General features: G+C 45.4%; 1 protein-coding gene across 4 annotated transcripts in view; it reads left to right on the top strand.

Annotated features, from left to right (window-relative positions):
- Window positions 1-22,657, top strand: part of RASSF2 (Ras association domain family member 2) — a 48,438-nt gene extending 25,781 nt beyond the window's left edge. For all 4 annotated transcript variants that reach the window (XM_030552004.1, XM_030552002.1, XM_030552005.1 and 1 more), the window contains exons 6-11: window positions 7,204-7,364; window positions 7,748-7,849; window positions 9,277-9,328; window positions 9,914-10,035; window positions 14,567-14,664; window positions 16,835-22,657. In XM_030552004.1, coding sequence (XP_030407864.1) covers window positions 7,204-7,364; window positions 7,748-7,849; window positions 9,277-9,328; window positions 9,914-10,035; window positions 14,567-14,664; window positions 16,835-16,904 — 605 coding nt within the window. In that variant the 3' untranslated portion in view covers window positions 16,905-22,657. The remainder of the gene's footprint in view (window positions 1-7,203; window positions 7,365-7,747; window positions 7,850-9,276; window positions 9,329-9,913; window positions 10,036-14,566; window positions 14,665-16,834) is intronic.
- The last annotated feature ends 303 nt before the right edge of the window (window positions 22,658-22,960 follow it).

Genomic DNA, 22,960 nt, shown 5'->3' on the forward strand with positions numbered 1-22,960 from the left:
GAAAGAAAAAATACAAATGATCTCTCTGTATTCAGATAACACAATACAGGGCAATTTCTTAAAAGAATATTGAATAAACAGCCTTATTCAAAAAGAATACAAATCAAAGCACTCCAGCACTTATATTCATGCAAATACCAAAGAAAAGAAACCATATAACTTACTATCTGATCTCTTTGTCCTTACACTTAGAAACAGAAGATTAGAAAATAGAACTACTTCTCCAAAGCTCAGAGACAGCAGGCAGACAGACAAAAGACTCAGACACACAATTCCCTCCACCCAAAGTTGAAAAACTCCAGTTTCCTGATTGGTTCGCTGGTCAGGTGTTTCAGGTGAAAGAGACATTAACCCTTAGCTATCTGTTTATGACACACCCCCCAAATTGCAGACAGTGGGGAAGCTCACTGGCGGCAATTTCCTTCTAGAACTTGAAAATAACCAGGGTAATACAACACATGCACCTTTACATATACCACTAAGTATATAACTAACAGACTTTTACATTTTAAGAACACTTTTTAACTACTGGATTCTGGGAAACTCTCACGGGAGAGTGCATCAGCAACTTTGTTAGAAGCTCCTGTGATGTGTTGAATTTCAAAATCAAAATCTTGGAGAGCTAAACTCCAACGAAGAAGTTTTTTGTTGTTCCCCTTGGCAGTATGAAGCCACTTTAGTGCAGCATGGTCAGTTTGTAGTTGGAACCGCCGTCCCCAAACATATGGGCGTAGCTTTTCCAGGGCGTACACAATGGCATAGCATTCCTTTTCACTGACTGACCAGTGACTTTCCCTCTCAGACAGTTTCTTGCTGAGGAACACGACAGGATGGAAGTTGTGATCTGTTGCTTCCTGCATGAGCACTGCTCCTATACCACGCTCAGATGCATCTGTTGTTACTAGGAATGGCTTGTCAAAGTCCGGGGCCCTGAGCACAGGGTCAGACATGAGCGTTGCCTTAAGCTGGGTAAAGGCTTTTTGACACTCATCAGTCCACTTAACGGCATTTGGCTGGGTCTTTTTGGTCAGGTCGGTCAATGGGGCAGCGATTTGGCTGTAGTGTGGTACAAATCGCCTGTAGTATCCGGCCAAGCCTAAGAAGGATTGGACTTGCTTTTTGGACCGTGGGACAGGCCACTTTTGGATAGCATCCACCTTGGCCTGTAGGGGGCTTATGGTTCCTCGACCCACCTGGTGCCCCAGGTAAGTCACTCTGTTTTGGCCTATTTGACACTTTTTGGCCTTAACAGTTAGTCCTGCCTGCCTGATGCGCTCAAAGACCTTTTCCAGGTGGAGTAGGTGTTCGGGCCAGGAGTCTGAAAAAATGGCCACATCATCGAGGTAGGCAATTGCAAATTCTCCCAGTCCAGCTAGTAGACCATCTACCAGCCTCTGGAAGGTGGCGGGTGCATTTCGAAGGCCGAAAGGAAGGACATTGAATTCATACACCCCCGCATGGGTGACGAATGCTGACCTCTCCTTGGCAGGTTCATCTAGCGGTACTTGCCAGTACCCCTTGGTTAAGTCTATCGTAGAGATGAACTGGGCACGTCCCAACTTCTCCAATAGCTCATCAGTGCGTGGCATTGGATAGTTGTCCGGACGAGTTACCGCATTTAGCTTACGGTAGTCCACGCAAAAGCATATTTCCCCATCTGGTTTGGGTACCAGAACCACTGGAGATGCCCATGCACTCGTAGATGAGCGGATTATACCCATCTGTAGCATGTTCTGGATCTCCCGTTCTATAGCAGCTTGGGCATGAGGAGACACTCGGTAGGGTGGGGTTCTGATTGGGTGAGCATTACCTGTATCAATGGAGTGGTATGCCCGTTCAGTCCGTCCTGGGGTGGCTGAAAACAATGGGGCGAAGCTAGTGCACAGCTCCTTGATTTGTTGCCGCTGCAGACGTTCCAGGGTGGTTGAGAGGTTCACCTCGTCCACGCCACCGTCTTTTTTCCCGTCGTAGTAGACACCGTCAGGCCACTCAGCATCATCTCCCTGGACTGTAAACTGACAAACCTGTAAGTCTCTGGAATAGAAAGGCTTGAGAGAATTAACATGGTACACTTTAGGCTTTAGTGAGGAATTGGGAAATGCTATGAGGTAGTTTACAGCTCCCAGGCGCTCTTGGACCGTGGATGGCCCTTCCCATGATGCTTCCATCTTATGGGCCTGTTGCGCCTTCAAGACCATAACCTGGTCTCCTACCTTGAAGGAACGTTCTCTGGCATGTCTGTCATACCAGGCCTTTTGCTCTTCTTGAGCATCCTTTAGGTTCTCTTTAGCAAGGGCTAAAGAGTGTCGGAGGGTGCTTTGTAGGTTGCTTACAAAGTCCAGAATGTTAGTTCCTGGAGAAGGTGTAAACCCCTCCCATTGCTGCTTCACCAACTGTAATGGCCCCTTAACCTCGTGACCATACACAAGTTCAAATGGTGAAAACCCTAAACTGGGATGTGGTACAGCCCTGTAGGCAAACAGCAACTGCTGCAACACTAGGTCCCAATTATTGGAGAATTCGTTGATGAATTTTCGTATCATGGCCCCCAAAGTTCCATTGAACCTTTCCACCAGGCCATTGGTTTGATGGTGGTACGGGGTGGCAACCAAGTGATTCACCCCATGAGTTTCCCACAGTTTTTCCATGGTCCCTGCCAGGAAATTAGACCCTGAATCTGTAAGGATGTTGGAGGGCCAACCTACCCTGGCAAAGATGTCTGTTAGGGCCAGGCACACAGTGTTAGCCCTGGTGTTGCCTAGAGCTACTGCTTCTGGCCATCGGGTAGCAAAGTCCACTAAAGTCAGTACGTACTGCTTTCCTCTGGGCGTCTTTTTTGGGAAAGGGCCCAGAATATCCACAGCTACTCGCTGAAATGGGACCTCAATTATGGGGAGTGGCTGGAGAGGGGCCTTGACCTGGTCTTGAGGCTTACCTACTCTTTGGCATACCTCACAAGACCGGACATACTTGGCAACATCCTTGCCCATCCCCTCCCAGTGGAAGGACTTCCCCAACCGGTCCTTGGTTCTGTTCACCCCAGCATGGCCACTGGGATGATCATGGGCTAAGCTTAAGAGCTTCCCCCGGTACTTAGTTGGAACCACCAACTGTTTTTGCGGCTGCCATTCTTCCCGGTGTCCACCAGAAAGAATTTCCTTGTATAAAAGTCCTTGGTCTATAACAAACCGGGATCGATTAGAAGAGCTGAGAGGCGGTGGGGTGCTCCGTGCCGCCGCCCAAGCTTTCTGAAGGCTGTCATCCGCTTCCTGCTCAGTCTGGAACTGTTGCCTTGAGGCTGGGGTCACCAGTTCTTCCTCAGACTGTGGACTTGGGCTTGGTCCCTCTGGAAGCGATGTAGGTGATGGGGTTGTTTCCGTTGCTGGTGAACCGCTCTCCGCTGGTGCACCTGAGGGTATTTCAGGCTCTGGCTGAGCCTTTTGGGTATGGCTGTCTTTTGCTTCTGCCAGTTCTGGCTCGCTGGCGCCCTCTGGCGTTGAGTTTGAAGATGTGGTTGCACTTGCTGGTTGCTGTTCCAGTTCCGGGCCTGGGACTGGAGATGCTGTGGCTGTTTCAGTGGTTGGCATGGAATCTGGATCCACTACCTCTGTCTGGGTCTCTGGTAACACAGACGGGGCGTCTGTGGACGGCTCAGGAACAGGAATGGGTCTGGAAGCTTGCCTGGTTTGGCTACGGGTAACCATTCCCACTCTCTTGGCCCGCCTCACCTGGTTGGCCAAGTCTTCCCCCAGTAGCATGGGGATAGGATAATTGTCATAGACTGCAAAAGTCCACATTCCTGACCAGCCTTTGTACTGGACAGGCAGTTGAGCTGTAGGCAAGTCTACAGCTTGTGACATGAAGGGGTAAATTGTCACTTTGGCCTTTGGGTTGATGAATTTGGGGTCAACGAAGGATTGGTGGATAGCTGACACTTGTGCCCCCGTGTCTCTCCACGCAGTAACCTTCTTTCCGCCCACTCTCAAATTTTCCCTTCGCTCCAAGGGTATTTGAGAGGCATCTGGGCCTGGGGATCTTTGGGGTGATGGTGGTGTAATGAATTGCACTCGCATGGTGTTCTTGGGACAGTTGGCCTTGATATGTCCCAGTTCATTACACTTAAAGCATCTTCCATCTGATGGGTCACTGGGCCGAGGTGAGTTACTGGAGACTGGTGAGGTTGAAGGGTAGGGTATGTGTGGCTTTACTTGGGTGGTATGTGGGGTCTTTGGCTGTCCTCGGTTGTAGGGTTTATGATCGGTGTGCCCCCTGTGGTAATCGTTCCCCTTGACAGTAGCTTTCTTGCTTTCTGCCAGTTCCATCCATTTGGCTCCAATCTCCCCCGCCTCAGCGATATCTTTGGGATTTCTATCTTGTATGTACCGTGTGATGTCTTCAGGAACACCATCCAAGAACTGCTCCATTTGTATGAGGAGGTTCAGTTCTTCCAAGGTTTGAATGTTGTTTCCTGTTAGCCAGGCCTCATAGTTTTTTGCAATGTAGTAGGCGTGTTTGGGAAATGACACCTCTGGTTTCCACTTTTGGGTTCTGAAACGCCGACGGGCATGATCTGGGGTTATCCCCATTCTGTATCTGGCCTTGGTTTGAAAAAGTTTATAGTCATTCATTTGCCGCTTAGGCATTTCAGCTGCCACCTCTGCTAAAGGTCCACTGAGGTGTGGCCTTAATTCTACCATGTACTGGTCTTCGGGGATGCTGTACCCAAGACAGGCTCTTTCAAAATTTTCCAAGAAGGCCTCGGTGTCATCACCTGCCTTGTAGGTGGGAAATTTCCTGTGCTGTGGAGCAATAACTGGCGACGGGTTGTTAGGGTTGGCTGGCACATGCAGCCCAGCTTTTGCCAAGTCCAGTTCATGTTTTCTCTATTTTTCCTTCTCTTCATTCTCTTTTTGTTGTTTTTCCATTTCTTTTTGTTGTTTTTCCATTTCTTTTTGTTGTTTTTCCATTTCTCGGCGGTGGGCCGCCTCATCTTCTGCTTGTTTCCTTCGGTAGGCCACCTCTTCTTCTTCTAGTTTTCTTTTGTGTGCTGCCTCTTGGGCTGCCTGTTCTCTTTGGAAGGCTGCCAGTTTCATGTTTTCTTCCTTTTCTTTTATCTCCATCTCTTTTTGTTTTATTTCTAGTTCCTGTTTGTGTTTTTCCATCTCTCGCCTGTGTTCAGCTTCTTTGAATTGGTCTTCGGCCTCCATTTTTGTCCTGGTAGACATGGTTCCTGTTTTCTTGTGTTGGGGTGCCCTCCGGTGTTTCTCTTTTGAACTGCAGGCTCTGTTGCCTCCTGAAGTCTGCCTAGCAACAGTGCCTTTAGCTAATCTTCAATGTTAAGTAAACCTGAAAAACCACTTTATTTGCATGCATATAAGTGCTGGTACTTGCCTCCTAATGGGAGGGCTATTGCATGACAAAAGACTGGTGATAGCCCTTAACGACTTCTTGCTTAACATGCAAGGCACACACTGCCAAAGAGAGCAGAAAAAAAAAATTCTCTCTGGTTCCCTTTTAAAACCAAACTGTTTCTCTCTGCTAAAAAGCCCTTAGCAGAGAAAAGAAAAATATAATATTTCTACTGGCTTCTGGATTCTGTCTATATCCCACGGCTGCCACCATGACATAACCTTATTCCCAGATTTGGACCTTAGCGTCCAAAATATGGGGGTTAGCATGAAAACCTCCAAGCTTAGTTACCAGCTTGGACCTGGTACTTGCTGCCACCACCCAAAAAATTAGAGTGTTTTGGGGCACTCTGGTCCCCCTGAAAAACCTTCCCTGGGGACCCCAAGACCCAAATCCCTTGAGTCTCACAACAAAGGGAAATAATCCCTTTTCCCTTCCCCCCTCCAGATGCTCCTGGAGAGATACACAGACACAAGCTCTGTGAATCCAAACAGAGTAACTTGCCCTCTCTGTTTCCAATCCTGGAAACAAAAAGTACTTTCCTATTTCCTCAGAGGGAATGCAAAATCAGGCTAGCCAATACAACCCACACACAGCTCTCCCCCCTGATTTCTTCCTCCCACCAATTCCCTGGTGAGTACAGACTCAATTTCCCTGAAGTAAAGAAAAACTCCAACAGGTCTTAAAAGAAAGCTTTATATAAAAAGAAAGAAAAAATACAAATGATCTCTCTGTATTCAGATAACACAATACAGGGCAATTTCTTAAAAGAATATTGAATAAACAGCCTTATTCAAAAAGAATACAAATCAAAGCACTCCAGCACTTATATTCATGCAAATACCAAAGAAAAGAAACCATATAACTTACTATCTGATCTCTTTGTCCTTACACTTAGAAACAGAAGATTAGAAAATAGAACTACTTCTCCAAAGCTCAGAGACAGCAGGCAGACAGACAAAAGACTCAGACACACAATTCCCTCCACCCAAAGTTGAAAAACTCCAGTTTCCTGATTGGTTCGCTGGTCAGGTGTTTCAGGTGAAAGAGACATTAACCCTTAGCTATCTGTTTATGACACCCTGCGCTTGGCATTGGTGAGGCCTCAGCTGGAGTACTATGTCTAGTTTTGGGTGCCACAGTTCAGGAAAGATGTGAACAAACTAGAGAGAGTCCAGATGAGAGCAGCAAGAATGATCAAAGGTTTAGAAAACCTGACCTGTGAGGAAAGGTTAAAAAAACTGAGCACATTTAGTTTTGAGAGAAGACGACTGAAGGGGGACCTGCTAAGCCTTCAGATCTGTTAAGGGCTATTAGGAGGAGGAAGGTGATCATTTGTTCTCCGTGTCCACTGATGATGGGACAAGAACTAATGGGCTTAATCTGCAGCAAGGGAGACTGAGGTTAGATATTTGGAAAAACTCTCTAGCTATAAGATGAGTACTGAAACAGGTTAGCAAAGGAGGCTGTGGAATTCTTAACAGCTTCCAATGATGGGAACAAGTTGGATAAACACTTGTCCGGGATGATCTAGGTTTACTTGGTCCTGCCTCAGTGTAGGATCAAGATGGACTGGATGACCTCTTGAGGTCTTTTTTTTGTGGTAGTGCGTAGTAGCCCTAGTCAAGGACCAGGGATCCCATTGTGCTGGGTGCTTTACCAACACAGAACAAGGAGATGGTCCCTCCCCCAAAGAGCTGACCATCTAAGTAGTAGTGACACATGTTTCTCCAGTGGTATCTCCTTTTACACATGAGAGTCTTGTTTTAAAGCCATTCTTACTCTTAATTTCAGATGTCGGAGACTTAAAACCCCAGCAAGAGGAAACTCCACAGCTGATGCGGACCCGGAGCGACGTGGGAGTCCGTCGCAGGGGGAATTTCCGTACTCCAAGTGAACAGCGGCGGATCAAACGCCATCGGTTTTCCATCAACGGGCATTTCTACAATCACAAAGTAGGGACCTGGAGCCCAGACAGAGCATTTAGTTTCACTTTTGAAGTGCCAGAAAATAACTTGACTAGCAGATTAAAAAGAAAGTGTCACTATTCAAATGTCAGCACTGATTATGTGGCTGAAGAGTATCTCTGTAGTGCGTTCCTACTTTTGGCGACATTGGCTGTGTCCCCAAAACCCATCCATGTGCAGTAAGACTGGGGTCCCCTGAATTCTTCAAAATAGGGTTTAAATGGGACTTGAAAGGTACCTAGACCTTGGGCTGAGGAGAGCATTGGAGTGAACTTTGCCTAGGTGGGGGAGGGGACGTGTTTGTGAGGAAAATTACTCATGCATATTGTGTCTCTCATAATCTAAATCCTTTGTGTCTTTTCCATCCCTAGACATCTGTGTTCACACCAGCCTATGGCTCAGTCACTAATGTCAGGATAAACAGCACAATGACCACTTCTCAAGCCCTCAAACTGCTGCTCAATAAATTTAAGGCAAGTTTTATCCCAATTTACTCTCTCCATTAAACCTTCTCATTGAACTCGTATAATTTAAGATGCTTTTTTAGTTCAACAGGGTCTTTGTATTAGAGAATCCTGAGCAACTGCTTGGTTCACACCAAGCAAAGTCAGAAGTGAACCATTGCTTGGACTAAGCAGTGTTTCTTGTGCCTAAAGCAGGGAGGTGGATTCTGCTTCCCACTTTGGGAGGGGTTTTCTCCAAAGCAGGACAGCCTAGTGAACAGAGCAGTGGAGGGGGGAGTCAGGAAACCAGAACTCTGTTTTCGGATCAGCTACTGACCTGCTGCTTCCCTTGTCTGTGTCTGTTTCCCCTGGCACCTTTTGTCTACTTAGACTGTAAGCTTTCTGGGGCAGAGATGCTACTTACATGTATGTACAGCACCTAACACAATGGGGCTCTGTTTGCTAGGTGTTACCATAATAAAGCTAAAGCGGGGTGGGCAATAATTTTTCTCAGGGGGGCCTCTCCACGAATTCTGGCAAGTCGTCACAGGCCACACATTTTTACTGTATTAATGGAGGGGGTGCGGGTTCTGGGAGGGAGTTTGGTGCAGGAGGGGGCTCCGGGCTAGGGCAGGGGATTGGGGTGCAGCAGGGGGTGCAGGGTCTGGGATGGAGTTTGGGTGTAGGAGAGGGTTCTGACCTAGGGTTGGGGGTTGAGGTGCGGGAGGGGATGTGAGGTATAGGCTCCAGCCGGGAGGCGCTTACCACAGATGGCTCCCTGCTGGTGGCACAGCAGGGCTCAGGCAAGCTGCCTGCCTGCCGTGGTCCCATGCCGCACCCGGAAGCGGCTGCAGCTGGCTGCTGCTGGCACATCTCTGCACACCCCTTGTAGGGAAGGAGGCAGCAGATCTCCGTGTGCTGTCTGCGCCTGCAAGCACCACTGCCGCAGCTCCCATTGGCCAGTTTCCGAGCTATGAGGATGGCCCTCGGGGCGGGGGCAGCGCACAAAGTTGCCTCCCGCCAGGGTGTGCAGAGACATGCCAGCAGCAGCTGGCAGCTTTGGGGAGCAGCATGGGGCCACAGCAGGCAGGCTGTCTGCCTAAGCACCGTGCTGCGCTGCTGGACATTTAGCAGCTTAAAGATCGTGAGGGGGCAGCCAAAGAGCCTGGTGGGCTGGACAGAAATGTTAGATGGGCTGGATCCAGCCCAGGGGCAGTATTTTGCCCACCCCTGAGCTAAAGGAATACTAAACTCTGTACCTAGCTCTACCCTATTTTTAACCCATCTACTAAATGACTAGAATTCTTGCCTGAAGCCAAAAGCATATTGTGGAGAACTGTCTCCTATCAATGCAAGGTGGATGGAAGATGTTATGGAAGTGCCAAGTGTTTCTTTTTTTCATAAAGTAATCTAGCTGCCTTTGATGCTTTGACATCTTTCTTTTTTCCTGGGTTCAGATTGAAAACTCGGCTGACGAATTTGCATTGTATATTGTCCACACCAGTGGAGGTAAGTCTGGAAGAAATCCTCTAGCTGTAATGGTTTAGAGTAACTTGGCTTAATTGGCGACCTCCGCTGTATATCTTTTAAGGCAGTGGTTCTTCACCAGGGGTACCCATATCCCTGCAGGTACACAGAGGTCTTCTGGGAGGATACATCACCTCCTCTAAATATTTGCCCAGTTTTAGATCAAGCTATATAAAAAGCACTAGTGAAGTCAGTACAAACTAAAATTTCATACAGACAATGACTTTTGTACTGCTCTATAGACTATACACTGCAATGTAAGTACAATATTTATATTCCAATTGATTTATTTTATAATTATATGGTAAAAATGAGAGAGTCAGCCAATTTTCAGTAATAGTGTGTTCTGACCCTTTGTGTATTTTTGTAAGCAAATTGTTTTTAAGTGAGGTGAGACTTGGGGATATGCAAGACAAATCAGACTCCTGAAAGGGGTACAGTCATCTGGAAAGATTGTGAGTCGCTGCTTTAAGGGATACTGCCAAGATTAAAAATAGTGTCTTCTGCTTTGTATGGTCTGTTTTTCTAATTACTGTCCTATATATTGTGTGTGGGGGGCCCTTGTAGAAAAACAGAAATTGAAGGCTACAGATTATCCACTGATTGCCCGCATTCTGCAAGGGCCGTGTGAACAGGTCTCCAAGGTCTTCCTGATGGAGAAGGACCAAGTTGAAGAAGTCACCTATGATGTGAGTGTCTTTGAATGGAGCACCATAGGCTGTTAAGCTTTAAGACCCTGTGTGATGTGCAGAACTATTTTGCTGTCTCACCCTGGAGGCAGGTTAAATGTGTTTGATAATAGCCAGCTCAGGAATATAAAAAACATGGGGTCTCTCTGAAAGAAGAGGGAGGGACAGGCGGTCTTGCAGGGAAAAGACGTAAAACAGCTAGTTTGGGTAAGAAGGCTTATGTTCCCAAGTACAGTTCTGCTTCGGGGATATGCTATTTAAATAAGTGGGTGTGGGAATGTTCATATATATTGTCGTATGCTTGTGCTGTGATAAGAGCAGGTTGGCAATCCTCCCTTAAACATAGGGAGGCACTGCCAGCACTTAACCAGGTAAAACTGGCTAGCGTTGCAATTAAGTCATACTTGTAGCATGAGTACAAATGCTACAAGTGCATAACTTGTTCAGTGGAAAATGCAGATCTAGTGTTGAGCTGTGCTTGAAGTTCGCCATTTCTCTTCCCGCTATCATGCGTGCCTGCAATTTTCATGCTGCTGCCTCTGGACTGGAACATGGTGTTACTCTTAGGAGGAAATAGAGGGCCCCATAATCTATAACTGAGAGTGGGGGGGGAACGGGATTAGGAAAGCAGAAAGTTATTGCTAAGTGGAATTTGGTGAAGATGATACATAAAGTGCTTTTGCGAAAAGTGCTGTGAGATCTCAAGTGTTCTGGCCCTGTTTTGTATTTTGGCACTGACGAGGTAGGACAGGGAAATAATGCTCTTGCATTATTCGGAAAAAAGATCACTTCCTGCTTGGCTCAACAAACATGGAAAGCATTGCTAATAAGTCTACAGAGAAGACCTATAGAATTTTAAAACTAAACAATGCTAATAGCTTATAGCAGGGGGATAGTTTGCAAGATGGCTTTAAAAATTCAACAGAGGATCTTTCTTTATGGGAATATCTAGGGTTTCTTTAAGGGTAACTGCTGTTCAACCTTATTGTCTGTTTCTATTGTGGGATGAGTTTAAGGGACCCAAATATGATGGTAGTTGTGTTTTGTAGGGTAAAACTTAAATTTTGGGGACTTTTTCAGTGGGAGTGACATTTCCCGGGCTGCCCAATGTTGTGAGACACCTCACTGTCACTTGCCCTTAGCTTGAGGGAGCCTTGTCTGGGCCTACTTCCCAACTCTACCAGCCTCAGCAACACAAGCAGTCCTCTCTAAGCCTCTGTAGGCCTTGTTTGCGCTCTCTCTTTACGGGGTAGCAATGGGCACACTCCAACCGCCCAGCCCTGAAAGCATCTCCCTGGAGCATCCAGCCCCTGGTCTGCTGGACATTCGCAGTATTCTTAGAGTTCCAAAGAAACAGTAACCCTCATCTTACAAGTTTGACCTGAGAGCAACACTCTGTGTTACTCACAGCACTTAGATATGTTGGTAGTGAAAACAGGCATGAGTCAGGGTAACAAAGCATATGAATTCAAATGATAGCAAGTAGAAGTGTTGGAATCAAATGGTTACCTATAAATAAAATGGTAACATGCATTCTAGAGCTTGGACTTAATTAACAAGATACTCTCATGTCTAAAACATTGCTTGCCAGTGCTGTGCAGCCAGGGGTGGCTGCGATCTTTCATTGTGAAGTGAACAATATGCCGTACAAGTAGGGTTACCATCTGGCCAGTATTTGACTGGCATGGCTGTTTTTTGTTTGTTTGTTTGTTTTTTAACATGGATATACAAATTTGCATTATTATCAAACACACTGGGATAGCTAATATTAAAAGTGTGTGTCCAGCTAAAGATGCTGCAATGTCCCCCATTCTGCGATAACAGATCAAAACTGTTGAAAATACAGCAGCTGTCTGCTCACCAACACGCAAGCACACTGTGAATGTGCATAGAGAGGGGTTGAGTTCCACAGGAGTGAGGAGACATGAGATATTCTCAGTCTTATCTATATATGATGTCTGTCTAGATACTGTAAGTGGCTGTGGGGGAAAAGGTGGTGTATGTGTGTGGAGTTGCCTTGTGTGTGAGGTGCCATTTTTTTTTTTTTTTTTTTTTTGCATTTCAAAGGTGGTAACTCTAAGCACACCTAGGACCAGATAGGCAGATAGCATATTCCTTTTAGGGAAGAGGTAGATGCTTATCTCCTCGTGACCTTATGAGCATAATTTTTTAGCATAGATGCATAACTTCTTAAATATCTTTCTTGCGTACATTTTGTAAGGATTATAATGAGCAGTGGGCTCTTGGTAGAGACATCACATGACACCTTTTGGTGAGCTCTACTACATGTCCGTAGGGATCCCCATAAAATGATGCATCCTGAGTGTCCGCAGCCAGTTGGCATCAAGAGGTCCGTAGGTCATACTGGGTCTTGGGAGACTAAATCCAATTAGGTGGTTCTGAAAATTTTACCTTAAGTATCTTTAAGATCCATTTTGAAGATTCAGCCTTCATCTCTCTCTAGGATTTTTTTGATAAGGGGGGAAGTTACAGTTCCCAAATAGTAGCCAAACCTGATTTATATATATTCATCGCTGTAGTGGATGATGGCAGAGTCCATGCAGAAGGTTTACCAAGTTGAGTTCTCTTAGCAACACCCCATCTCTACAGTACTCAACTCCTTAGTGATTGGGTTGTAGGGCTGGTTGGGAATGTTTTGAGGAAGCATTTTTTGTTACAAAATGCAGATTCATCTGAATTCAAAACTGTTCATGGGAAAGGGTTGTTTTTTTTTTTTTGATAAATTTTCCACTTGGAAAATTTTTTGAAAAGTTTAGAAATTGCTGAAATGTCCCATTTTGACATTTTTTTTTTGAAATGGAAAAAGCTGTTTTTTAATTCAGAGACTTTTTTTGTTTAAAAATTTGACATAAATAGCAATAAAAATATTATAAAAATATATAAGTTGAAAACTAAACATTTTGAAATATAACTTTTTGACCTGATTGCAGAGTTTTTGGGGGTCTTCCTTATTGGTTTTGGTTTTTAATTTTTCGTTCATGAAAATTTTTCAGGCTTGAACTTCTTATCCCTGGTCAGGATGGGAACATTTTGGGATGGTAAAAACAGGCACTATTTGGATTAATAAATCACCTGGATTTGCCTGGGTATTCCCCTGACCTTCTGTCACTTACCGTAGTTTTATAGCACCAAGAACCAATCATGCGATCAGATTTTAGCTCTTCCACATTTGATCAACAATCATTACAACCTCTCATTTCTAACATGTCCCTTGACATCATCCATCCTTTCAAAGGAGAGAAAATAATGCTTATAGCCAATAGCTATATTCTGCCATCTGGTGGATAACAGAGTATAATCCTATTGGAGCTGGATTCCCTGTTTGTCCTCACATTTAATTTCAGCAAACAGGACAGAAAGTCAGCAGAGTTCAAGGTAGTGTTTTATATGAATTGATGGAACTTAGCAGGTTTCACTCTCTCAGTAGACACACATGCACTAGGATCTGTGCACATGTACTGGAGAGAGGTTAGAGTTCACTCCAGAATTGAGATCAGCTTGTACAGCCAAAATTATTATTGGAGGTCTCTTCACTAATTGATTTATGTGATTTGTATTAGCAGAAAGTAAGCTGGTATGGATAGAAAAGATATTTTCATTTAGAGTTAGAGGGATCTATTCTGCTCTGTTAGACCAGTGTAAACCTGAAGTAACTTGTCTGACTTCAGTGAAGTTACACTGGTGTAACAAAACAGAATACTGGCCCCTACGGTTCAGAAAAAACAGGAATTTCTGTTTTTGCCTTTAGCTTCAGTAATGGTTGAATAAACGTATTTAATCATCTTGTTTAAGGAAACTGCCATTGTTTGTCTAGATTTTCTCTTGCGTCGTACTATAGGATCATTCTAGTCTTGAAATATTTTGTGGCCAATTGCAAAGAACCTTCAGTGAGGTGTTGCCAAGTGTCAACGTTTTCCCAACGCTGGTGTTGCTGCCTTTCTTGCAAATGCACAAACAGCTATTGCATTGAGTTACATTGCATAGAATGGAAGGAAACTCGCATCGCAAGGCAGCACCCTGTGAAAGGAGTACAGTTAAACCCGTGAGCAGCGGTTTATAAGAAGAAGCTATAGACTCACTGGCGTGTGGTGCCTGGATGTAATAGAGGGCAAGCGGTGTTTTGCCTAAGCAGTTACATTGGGGGCCTGTGATTTTGCCTACGCTTTGGGTGGGCTTTTGGAAGTATTCAGAGTTGGCCTAACTCTCTTGCTACTGACGTCACTGGCAGTGTGATCTATTGTAAAGCTGGTCACTCCCTGTGCATAGGGCCAGCACAACTGCTATAAGTGATAGACTTGTGCTGGCTCTCTGCATCAGGGGGAGGTAGGGACTTCACCATCCATGCCTCAGTTTATCAACCTTGTACTGGGAGAATGCTGCCGCCGGGGCCTGGGGGGCGGGATGGTCGGAGGTTTAAATGCCCTTAAAGCACTTTCAGATCTGCCGATTACAGGAATTTGTTTGGTAGTGCTCCATCCATTGTGTTCTCTTATTTTTCCTTTCAACGCAGGTTGCTCAGTACATCAAATTTGAAATGCCAGTTCTTAAAAGCTTCATCCAGAAGCTCCAAGAAGAAGAAGACCGTGAAGTGAAGAAACTTATGCGCAAGTAAGTGCTCCCTTCTCAAGTTAAAATAGTCCTGTGGGCTTCTTCCATGAATGCCTGAGGCCCAGATTTGTCACAAGCAGGTGCTTAAAGATATTGTGACATTAGGAGCCTGTGGGTTGTCAGGCCTGCTGGTTGGAGCAGGCAGGGGACTTCACCATCCATGCCTCAGTTTATTACATCTGGGCTGCCAGTTGGGTCTTCCAGGGTGTACTTCCTGTGGTATTTAGTCTCCCAGGATTTGCAGTGCATTGATCATGGCTGTGCCGTGGCTGCTGGATGGTAGAGCAGAAGCATCAGGCGCCCAGACCCAGGGTTTAGTCCTCTGGATCCATATACCTAAATCCATACTTGTGCACCTAAATAAGTGGCCCGATGTGCAGAAGTTCTGAACTGCTGTCATCTCCCTCAATTTAAAGGGAGTTACTGGTTGGTGAGTACTTGGGGAGGGAAAAGGCGAGCCACACATCCAGGTGCCTATCTGGGTGTAGCTGCCTAAAGTTAAGCACCTGCTTTTGAAAAGTTTGGTTCCCCCTACAATATTCAACCTTCACAGAATTGCACAGAGGGGAAGCAGAAGACACTGATATTGCATATAGCCCATTCTTGAATTGCGGCAGCAGGGGCTTCCTGGCAATGGGATCCATTTTAATAATAATGATGCTGATAAATGGTTTTGACAATATTCTACACCTTTTTCTTATCTCAGTGCTCCTCAGCTATTAACGGGGATGGCTTCACCCCACCTCAGATGCAGCCACTGCTGGGCTGGAATGCAGAGACAGGATACCAGAGTAGATGGTCTGTTCCAGTGTAGCATTTCCTCTGTCTTTATAATGAATTGTTATTTCACAGCGCCTCCAAGTGTGCCGGGTGCGTCAGAGAGCTGACAATGTGATTGTCTGTCTATCCTCAGTGGATGCAAACATGCCAGTTCAGTTGGTTTCAGACTTCGAACACACTAACTGTTTAGCTGCTGTCTTGGGGCAAATCTACACTATGGCCCTACATTGGTGCAGCTGCATTGACTTGAACAGTAGTGTGTCTAGGAAGGTGAATTCTAGGTTATTCTTTGTGTCCTTTGACATCCCAGCAGTGCTGCCAGTTCTCTTGCAGGGACCCAACCAGTGTCAGACCTCTGGCAGCATGAACTTGTGAACTGTGAGGCATGAAGGCACAGTTGCTCCCTGACTGAGAACCTGGCCTGTGATGAAGTGCTGTGAGAATGGTTCACTGCTATTCCTGCAGAGAAATTGACAGAGATGAAAATGCTCCCTTTCTGGCAGTATTTCAACTAGAGGCATCATTTGTATATGTCCCCATAAAGAATGCAGGGTGGGTGTAGGAGGAAGCGTTCTGTCTTCTATTTTCTTAAAGTAGCTAAATGTGCCAGCTAATTCATGTGTTTAAAAAGTCCCTGGCAAGCTCAGCCTTACTTGTTTCCAGTGGTTAAACAGATGGGACCTTGGGAGAGGTCTGTCTGGTTAAACATTGAGCTTGGGACAAAGTTTGTTGTGAAGCTCAAAGCAGGCTTGTCTGAGGTTCCCAAACGTTTCATGCAAGTTTGGGCTGACACATGGCTTCATATTGCTTTGGTTTGTGTCTCTGGCTACCTCAGAGGCCTGTGCCTCTCCTCATGCTTACCAGACAATTGAGAATATCTTGGGCTGCTGGCCTGTAGATTTACAAGAACATGAGAATGGCCATACTGGGTGAGACTATTGGTCCATCTAGCCCAGTGTCCTGTCTTTTGACAGTGGCCAATGTCAGGTGCCCCAGAAGGAATGAACAGAACAGGTGGTCATCAAGTGATTCATCCCCTGTCGCCCATTCCCAGCTTCTGGCAAACAGAGGCTAGGGACACCATCCCTGCCCATCCTGGCTAATAGCCATGGATGGACCTATCCTCCATGAATTTATCTAGTTCTTTTTTTAACATCCTGCTCACAGCTGTATGAAGACTATGACTGGGTTAGAGGTAGAAGGCCCTTGACTCATGGAAATTGGCTCCTCTACTCCCTTGCACAGTCAGAGTCTAAGTTCAAAGACCTTCGGGGCATGTTGTGAAGCTCATATGGGTGAGGAGTTGTAGTATTGTTGACAATTTATCAGGGTACTTAGATTTTTGGGGCTCAGCTCTAACAAGGCTCTTTCTCTCTGTCTCTCTCTCTAGATACACAGTCCTCCGGTTAATGATAGAACAAAGACTAGAAGAGATTTCTGAGAGCCCGGCAACAATCTAAAGTTCTTCTCAGCACTGTGCTGCAGCCCTGTATCGGCGATCAGTCTCTCTAAGAAACATTGTTTACATGAAGAATGAAAAGAAGATGCACTCCATCCTGGGAACCAAACCTGAATGCAAAACCCTGTGGAGATTGAATGTGTGTCCTGTACCTGCTCAGCAGACATGGATGTGTAAGAGTCAATGGACTCCTTCTGCAGAAGGAAAACCTTCCAATAATTTTCTTTTCCTCTCCTCTCAAAGGAAATGATTGACAGAATGCAAGCCTAGCATTCACAAAGAGGAGAGTTGACCTTGCTGGCATGTCGAAAGAAGGCTTTTGGGATATGCCCACCAAGGCTGGTGTGGCATGCCAGTGCGCCTTGACCTGCAGTGTCTGTACTGAAGAACCAGTTGAGTTGAGCTGAGAGGAGTGGATCATGCTCCTTTGCTTCTTGCCTACTGCCATTCTGAGATGCTTATCCATGCTTGAGTGCTGATGTTACTATGCATAGGGTCTCATGTCTGTACGCAAAAGAGAGAACAAGACTCATGCTCGCAAAAGCTAGTAAACCAGCTTCTGCCATGCCCGCAAACTTAGAAAATACTAGTCCGTGTAAATGCTCCAGACCCAATCCCAGTACGGGTAGCCAGTTTGCTGCAATAACTCCTGCCAACCTCCACTCGTGCCAGAATGTCATGCATTATGAAGTGTGTTTTGATGGCAAGATATATGTTCTGTGTACCTTTTTCCCATACAGGACAATCCTCTTTGTTCTTTATTTTTCCTGTTCAGAGGGCTCTCAGAGTGCAGCCACAAAAGATATACTTTTTCCCCCCGCATGGTATGGGTGGGAGATGCATCTTGTTGTCCCCTGGGTTTTGGCTTTTCCTGCCTCGTTCTGATGCTTGCCGCCTCACTTTCATGGTTGGTCACCAAGCGTATGTCTGCTCTGCAGCTATAGGTTCATTCCCAGCTCAGGGAGATGTACACGTGGCTAGATTTGATTGAGCTAGCATGCCAAATGTAGCAGCAGAGGTAGCAGGTCCACGCTAGCCACCTGAGTACGATCCCATCCAAGAGCCTAGCTAATGACTCGCTTCTGCTAGCTCATGCCACCGCTTGTACTGCTGTAGCTGCACGGTTCTATTTAGCGCGCTAGCTTATACACCACGCTAGGTCTGATCATCTGCCTGAGCTGGAAATGGCAGTGTAGATTTCCCAAAGTGAGGCGGAGACCGAAGAATAGCGTGAGCAGGACGTGGAGCTCCCAGAGGGCTGGTGGGAGGACAGACAGCAGCTGGAAAGGAAGAGATGCACCTACCTAGATGCGCCATGAGATCTCTTGGGAGGACTGACGGGGGTGGGGACAGTTATAACCATCACCTGTTGGTGATTTGGGCCTGTTCTGTCCTTGAGAGCTTGGAGTCTGTGGGTCATGGTGTGGAGTTAGGCCAGGGCGGCTTCTGGGGGTGGGGGCAGAGGAGTGTTAAGTGTACGTGGTTTCTAGATGTGAGGGCCTGATCTGCAAGGTGCTGAGTTCTCTCACATGTGATAGGCTGATTCTCCCCTCTCTGTGTAAATCAGGAGTAATTCTGGTGTCAGTGGAGCCCTGCTTCAGAAACTGTTGGTTGGTAGGTTTGGTGTATGGGTGGTGTTGGTGGCTTGTGTTAAACAGAATATAGATGATTTGGTGGTCCCATCTGGCCTTAAACTTGATGACTCTATGACCAGCCTAAAAAATGGTATCAAGAGGCAAATTGACAGGTGCATTGCTGAGCTAAGCACTTTGCCAGGTCAGGCTGTCAAAGTCAGCAGGGACTGGGTGTGTCCATGAGATATTCCAGTTGTGTGATACTCACGTGGTCATCACAAGGAATAAAGGGAGCCAAGATGTGGCAGTTCCATGTAGCTTGACATCAATTATCTAGATTCTGATGCATCTGCCAGAGGAATGTTTTGAGATTTGGGTTGGGGGTGGGGGGGGACAATTTTTTTTTTTCCCAAAAGTGCCTCGGAGACTTAAGAGCTTCTGGAAAATTTGTCTCAGAACCAGTTTGAAGAAAGACCCTTGATTTGTCCACACCTGTGATTAAGGACTCTTGATCCATAAACACTTCCTCAAGCAAAGGAAACCGACTCCCACCAGCGTACTGTCTTTGTCTAGAGTTATACTGAGCAATTCCTCAGTTGCAGAACATGAGTTGGGTTGGGGCAGTTGATTGGAGAGTGGCTAGTTGTCAGTGAATTTTTAATCTCTGCAAGCAACTATAATATCACCATTAGCTTCACACTCCAACTAGTTTGACAGGGACGACGTGGAAGTAGCCGTTCAATTCCTGATGTCTTAAATTTAGCTGACTGTCTGTAAATAGTGTTTACCATCTCCACTGTGTGTGCGTTTTTCTTGTGGGTTTTTTTTGTATGATGGATGTAAAGCACAATGGAACTTGTAAGGCTCCCAGCTTGGTTGTAAGTGGCATCCTTTCATTTGGCTCAACAGGTAGAACTGCTTCCTACAGACTAGCAGGCTCTTTGTTCAAAGCCTAGCTGGGATGACATGGGACACTTATTCTCTGAATCCAGCCCAAATTTGATCTTCAGTCCTTAATATCTGCATTGCAGAGCCCATAACAGAAAGCCCTGCTTGTAAATGACGGCTTCAAAGATTAATCTAATGCTGGTCTTCAGTGAACAGAGAAACTGGCAGTGGGGTTGGCAGACTTCCAAGCATGCCCTAAATTAACTCGGTCTCTGTTTTCCTTGATTGGCTTAAGACCAGATCTCTATGGGGCCTTTATTTCCTTTATGATGTATGGTATATTGCCAGCATTTCTCAGACGGACATTGAGCCCTAAGGTGTTCAGCTGTCCCAAGATGCCCTGGGGAAATAGCTCCCAGCAGGTCAATTGTGGAGGATAACATTGCGTCCGGTACTGCTAAGGAGAATGGGTTTGGTTTCGTTTTAAATGGGACTTGAATATAATGGTGTCTGTCTCTTCACTTTCTTTACTCTCGGGATTCATTGCTTTGGTGTGATCTGTACGACGTGGTTCACTCCTGTCTCTCTTGGCTCGTGTAACCCCTCAGTAGGATCACGCAAGAAATAGGAGCCAAGCTGAGTTTCCAGATGGGCGATGAGCATCTCCATCATGCGGGCTCTGCGTTGCTGTGATGAGCTGCCTGCTGGTGGCTTTACATTGTGTACCTTAATATGGAATAGGTTTCAATCTGTGGGCAAATAGTGTTTTTAATATTTTAGAGCGTCTATAGCAGAAAGCACTCAATCTACGTAAAGTGTGTAACAAAACCAGACACACAGAGAGAAGGGGAGTGGATGTCCCAGAGCACTGGGATAAAGAGCCTTTCATCCCTGCACTGCTGTTTCGTTTTTTGTTTTTAAAGCTGGGAAAAATTTTTTTCTAATTTTTGCTAAAAACTTTCACAGAAACACCAGGGTTTTTTTTTGTTTTTTTTTTACTTTATTCTTGCAATTCCCTGCCCCATTCTTTAAGCCGCTCTAGTTAGCTCAGATCGAAGTCCGGATGGAAGCTGTTGTACGCTGATGGCTGTTGAGTGGCCCAATGGGAGAGGAATGTGTTGTTTTCCTAGTGAACTGGTGCTGATGGCATGAAACCCAATGCCAGAGTAGGTGCTAACAACCCTCTCTTGCTGGGAGACTCAGCAGAGAAGCTAAATGCTGTCAGGCCCCAGAGCCAGAACCCTGTTCCCTTGCTTGGAAGAGGGCGTGGTTCTGAGGCATGCAGCCATGGCAGCGTTGGGGAAGCTTATACTGTCCCTTTAATGCCGTGTATGTTTATCCAGTCTCCAGGGCTGTCGCATGGGCATTGGTTCAGCAAAACATTTAAGCATGTGCGTGAGGTTGGGTGACCAGGTAGCAAGCGTGAAAAATCAGGAAGGGGATAATAGGCACCTATATAAGAAAAAGCTCCGAATATCAGGATTGTCCCTATAAAAACAGGACATTTGGTCACCCTAGCTTGAGGCTCACTTATGTCAACCTTCAAAGTTAAGCCCGTGCTTTGCTGAACTGAGGCCTCTAGCATTTTTTACCAGGGCTCAGTTCACACACGCAGTGTTAAGAGGCAACCTTGCCCTCTCCCCCCTCCATAATTAAAGGCACAAAACAGTAACATGCAACAAAATGACTTGATTAAATAAAAGCACATTTCTATTGTAATAATTAAAAGGGAAGAGAGACTCTTTAGGCTTGGAAATATTTGCCTTTGATTGCATGGCCTCTGCTGAAAATAAAAGAAGCTGCAGTCGAGTGTCCATTGGGCTTTTTGTGGGAGAACTGCCTATTCATGTTGTTTTCTTTTCCACTTGTATCTGGTCGTGTAACCCTTCTTTTTTTCCCCCTCCCCTGCTTCTCATTTGCACTAGTTCTATTGGGGAATGAAAAAAAAAATGATGTGAATCTCTCTGATCTACACAACATGCCAAATATCACCCAGGGAAATAGTTTCCAAGAATGAGTTTCTCTTGGAAGACATTATTATAAAGAAACTCAAGCCAGCACAATGACCGTATGAAGAGTTGCAACTTGAGGTTCCGATCAGCGTGGTTTTGGGAGGTTACTCCACACCTGTTTTGGGATCATGTAGCACAGAACCAGCTATTTGTGAATTCGTTGGTGTCTTTTTTTTTTTTAGTTTTTGAGTCACTATGTACATTTTTTGTTAATGAATAAGTCTAGGCTAACTTTGCCCTTGGGTATATGGTGAATAGAGATCTTTGTAAGACTTTTTGCTAACGTCTGTGTAGATTAGGGTCTTGCACTATGGCATATTTCTCTATCTTTAGACACGTGACCATAGTGCCCAGTCAGTGGTGCTTACCCCACTGCAGCTTTTTCTAGTACCAGCACCATTTTGCGCTGTCACAGTGTTTTGGGGGCGCAGATTTCCCTAACTTAGAGTGGCCCTTACATTGCTCCTCATTGAAGGCAATAGGAGTCTTTTTCAAGGCCTTCAGTGTACACAGGTTCAGACTCTGAGAGCCATTGCGAACATGCATGCTGGGCTTCTGCTTCCTTGCCAGAAAAATTGAAGAGCTCCATTTCTTCATTGCCCTGCACCTCACATGGTTGCTCTCCCCAGCACGGTTCTGACATGGCATGGGGACATAAATCCTGATCACCAAGATCTGTTTGCAAAAGGGGAACGAATGGGGCAATAGTGCATCCTTGTTACTAAGAGAATGAGCAGCAATTGGGATTACGCCAGTGACAGATGTGCAGCAACCGGGGCAATGCTGGAACCATTTTCCCAATCCTTTAGAAATTCATATAAATGTGAACCCAGATCCAAATCTAAAACCACTACTGGGTTTGCCCCCACATCCCTAGCTGAGCTGCAGTTTGAGCCTCAATTACCACCTGCAATATCTGCTTTATCATTGACATAAGTAGAACCTCTGTGTAAATCTCTCTCATTCTGGAGCTAAACTAGCAATATCTCTTTGTATGTCGATGCTAACTAAAATTTGTGGTTATTTTCTTTCTCTTGAGGTTTTTGTAGTGTAACTTTGTAGGCTTTTTTTAAATGGTACCTTATTTTTACACAAATCTGTCTAGCATGTGTTACTGAAAGTATTGTAAAGTGACAAATGCTTTTTGTGTATTTTGACTATGACTTTGACAATGCCTCATTAATGAGAAAAGCTTATGTAACAATTCAATACGTTATCAAAGCACATGAGTTAGATCCTTTTTTGTTTTTCAAATAAAGCACTTTGCGGATAGAAATGCTACTGAGATTGCTGAGTTTGTGTTTATTTGTTTTTTTAGAGCTGATGGTGAAGAGGAGACAAGACTAAGTTGAATAAACAAGTGTTAAAACAGGGGAAAGGTTTCACAGTGTGAGAATAACTAGGGGTTGGAGTGCCAGTGGAGCTTCCTTACACTAGCTAAGCATCTGGTGCATTATGCCTCAATTGGGCTTATGAGGGTTGCATCCCAAAAATTTCCCCAGTGGCACAGACCAAAAGCCCATTTGATAGTGACATACAGCACTTGATCTTAATTGTCTCTTGTTGGCCTTTTGGCAATCTAG

Source organism: Gopherus evgoodei, chromosome 2 (assembly GCF_007399415.2).
Source record: "Gopherus evgoodei ecotype Sinaloan lineage chromosome 2, rGopEvg1_v1.p, whole genome shotgun sequence".
Lineage (NCBI taxonomy): Eukaryota > Metazoa > Chordata > Testudines > Testudinidae > Gopherus > Gopherus evgoodei.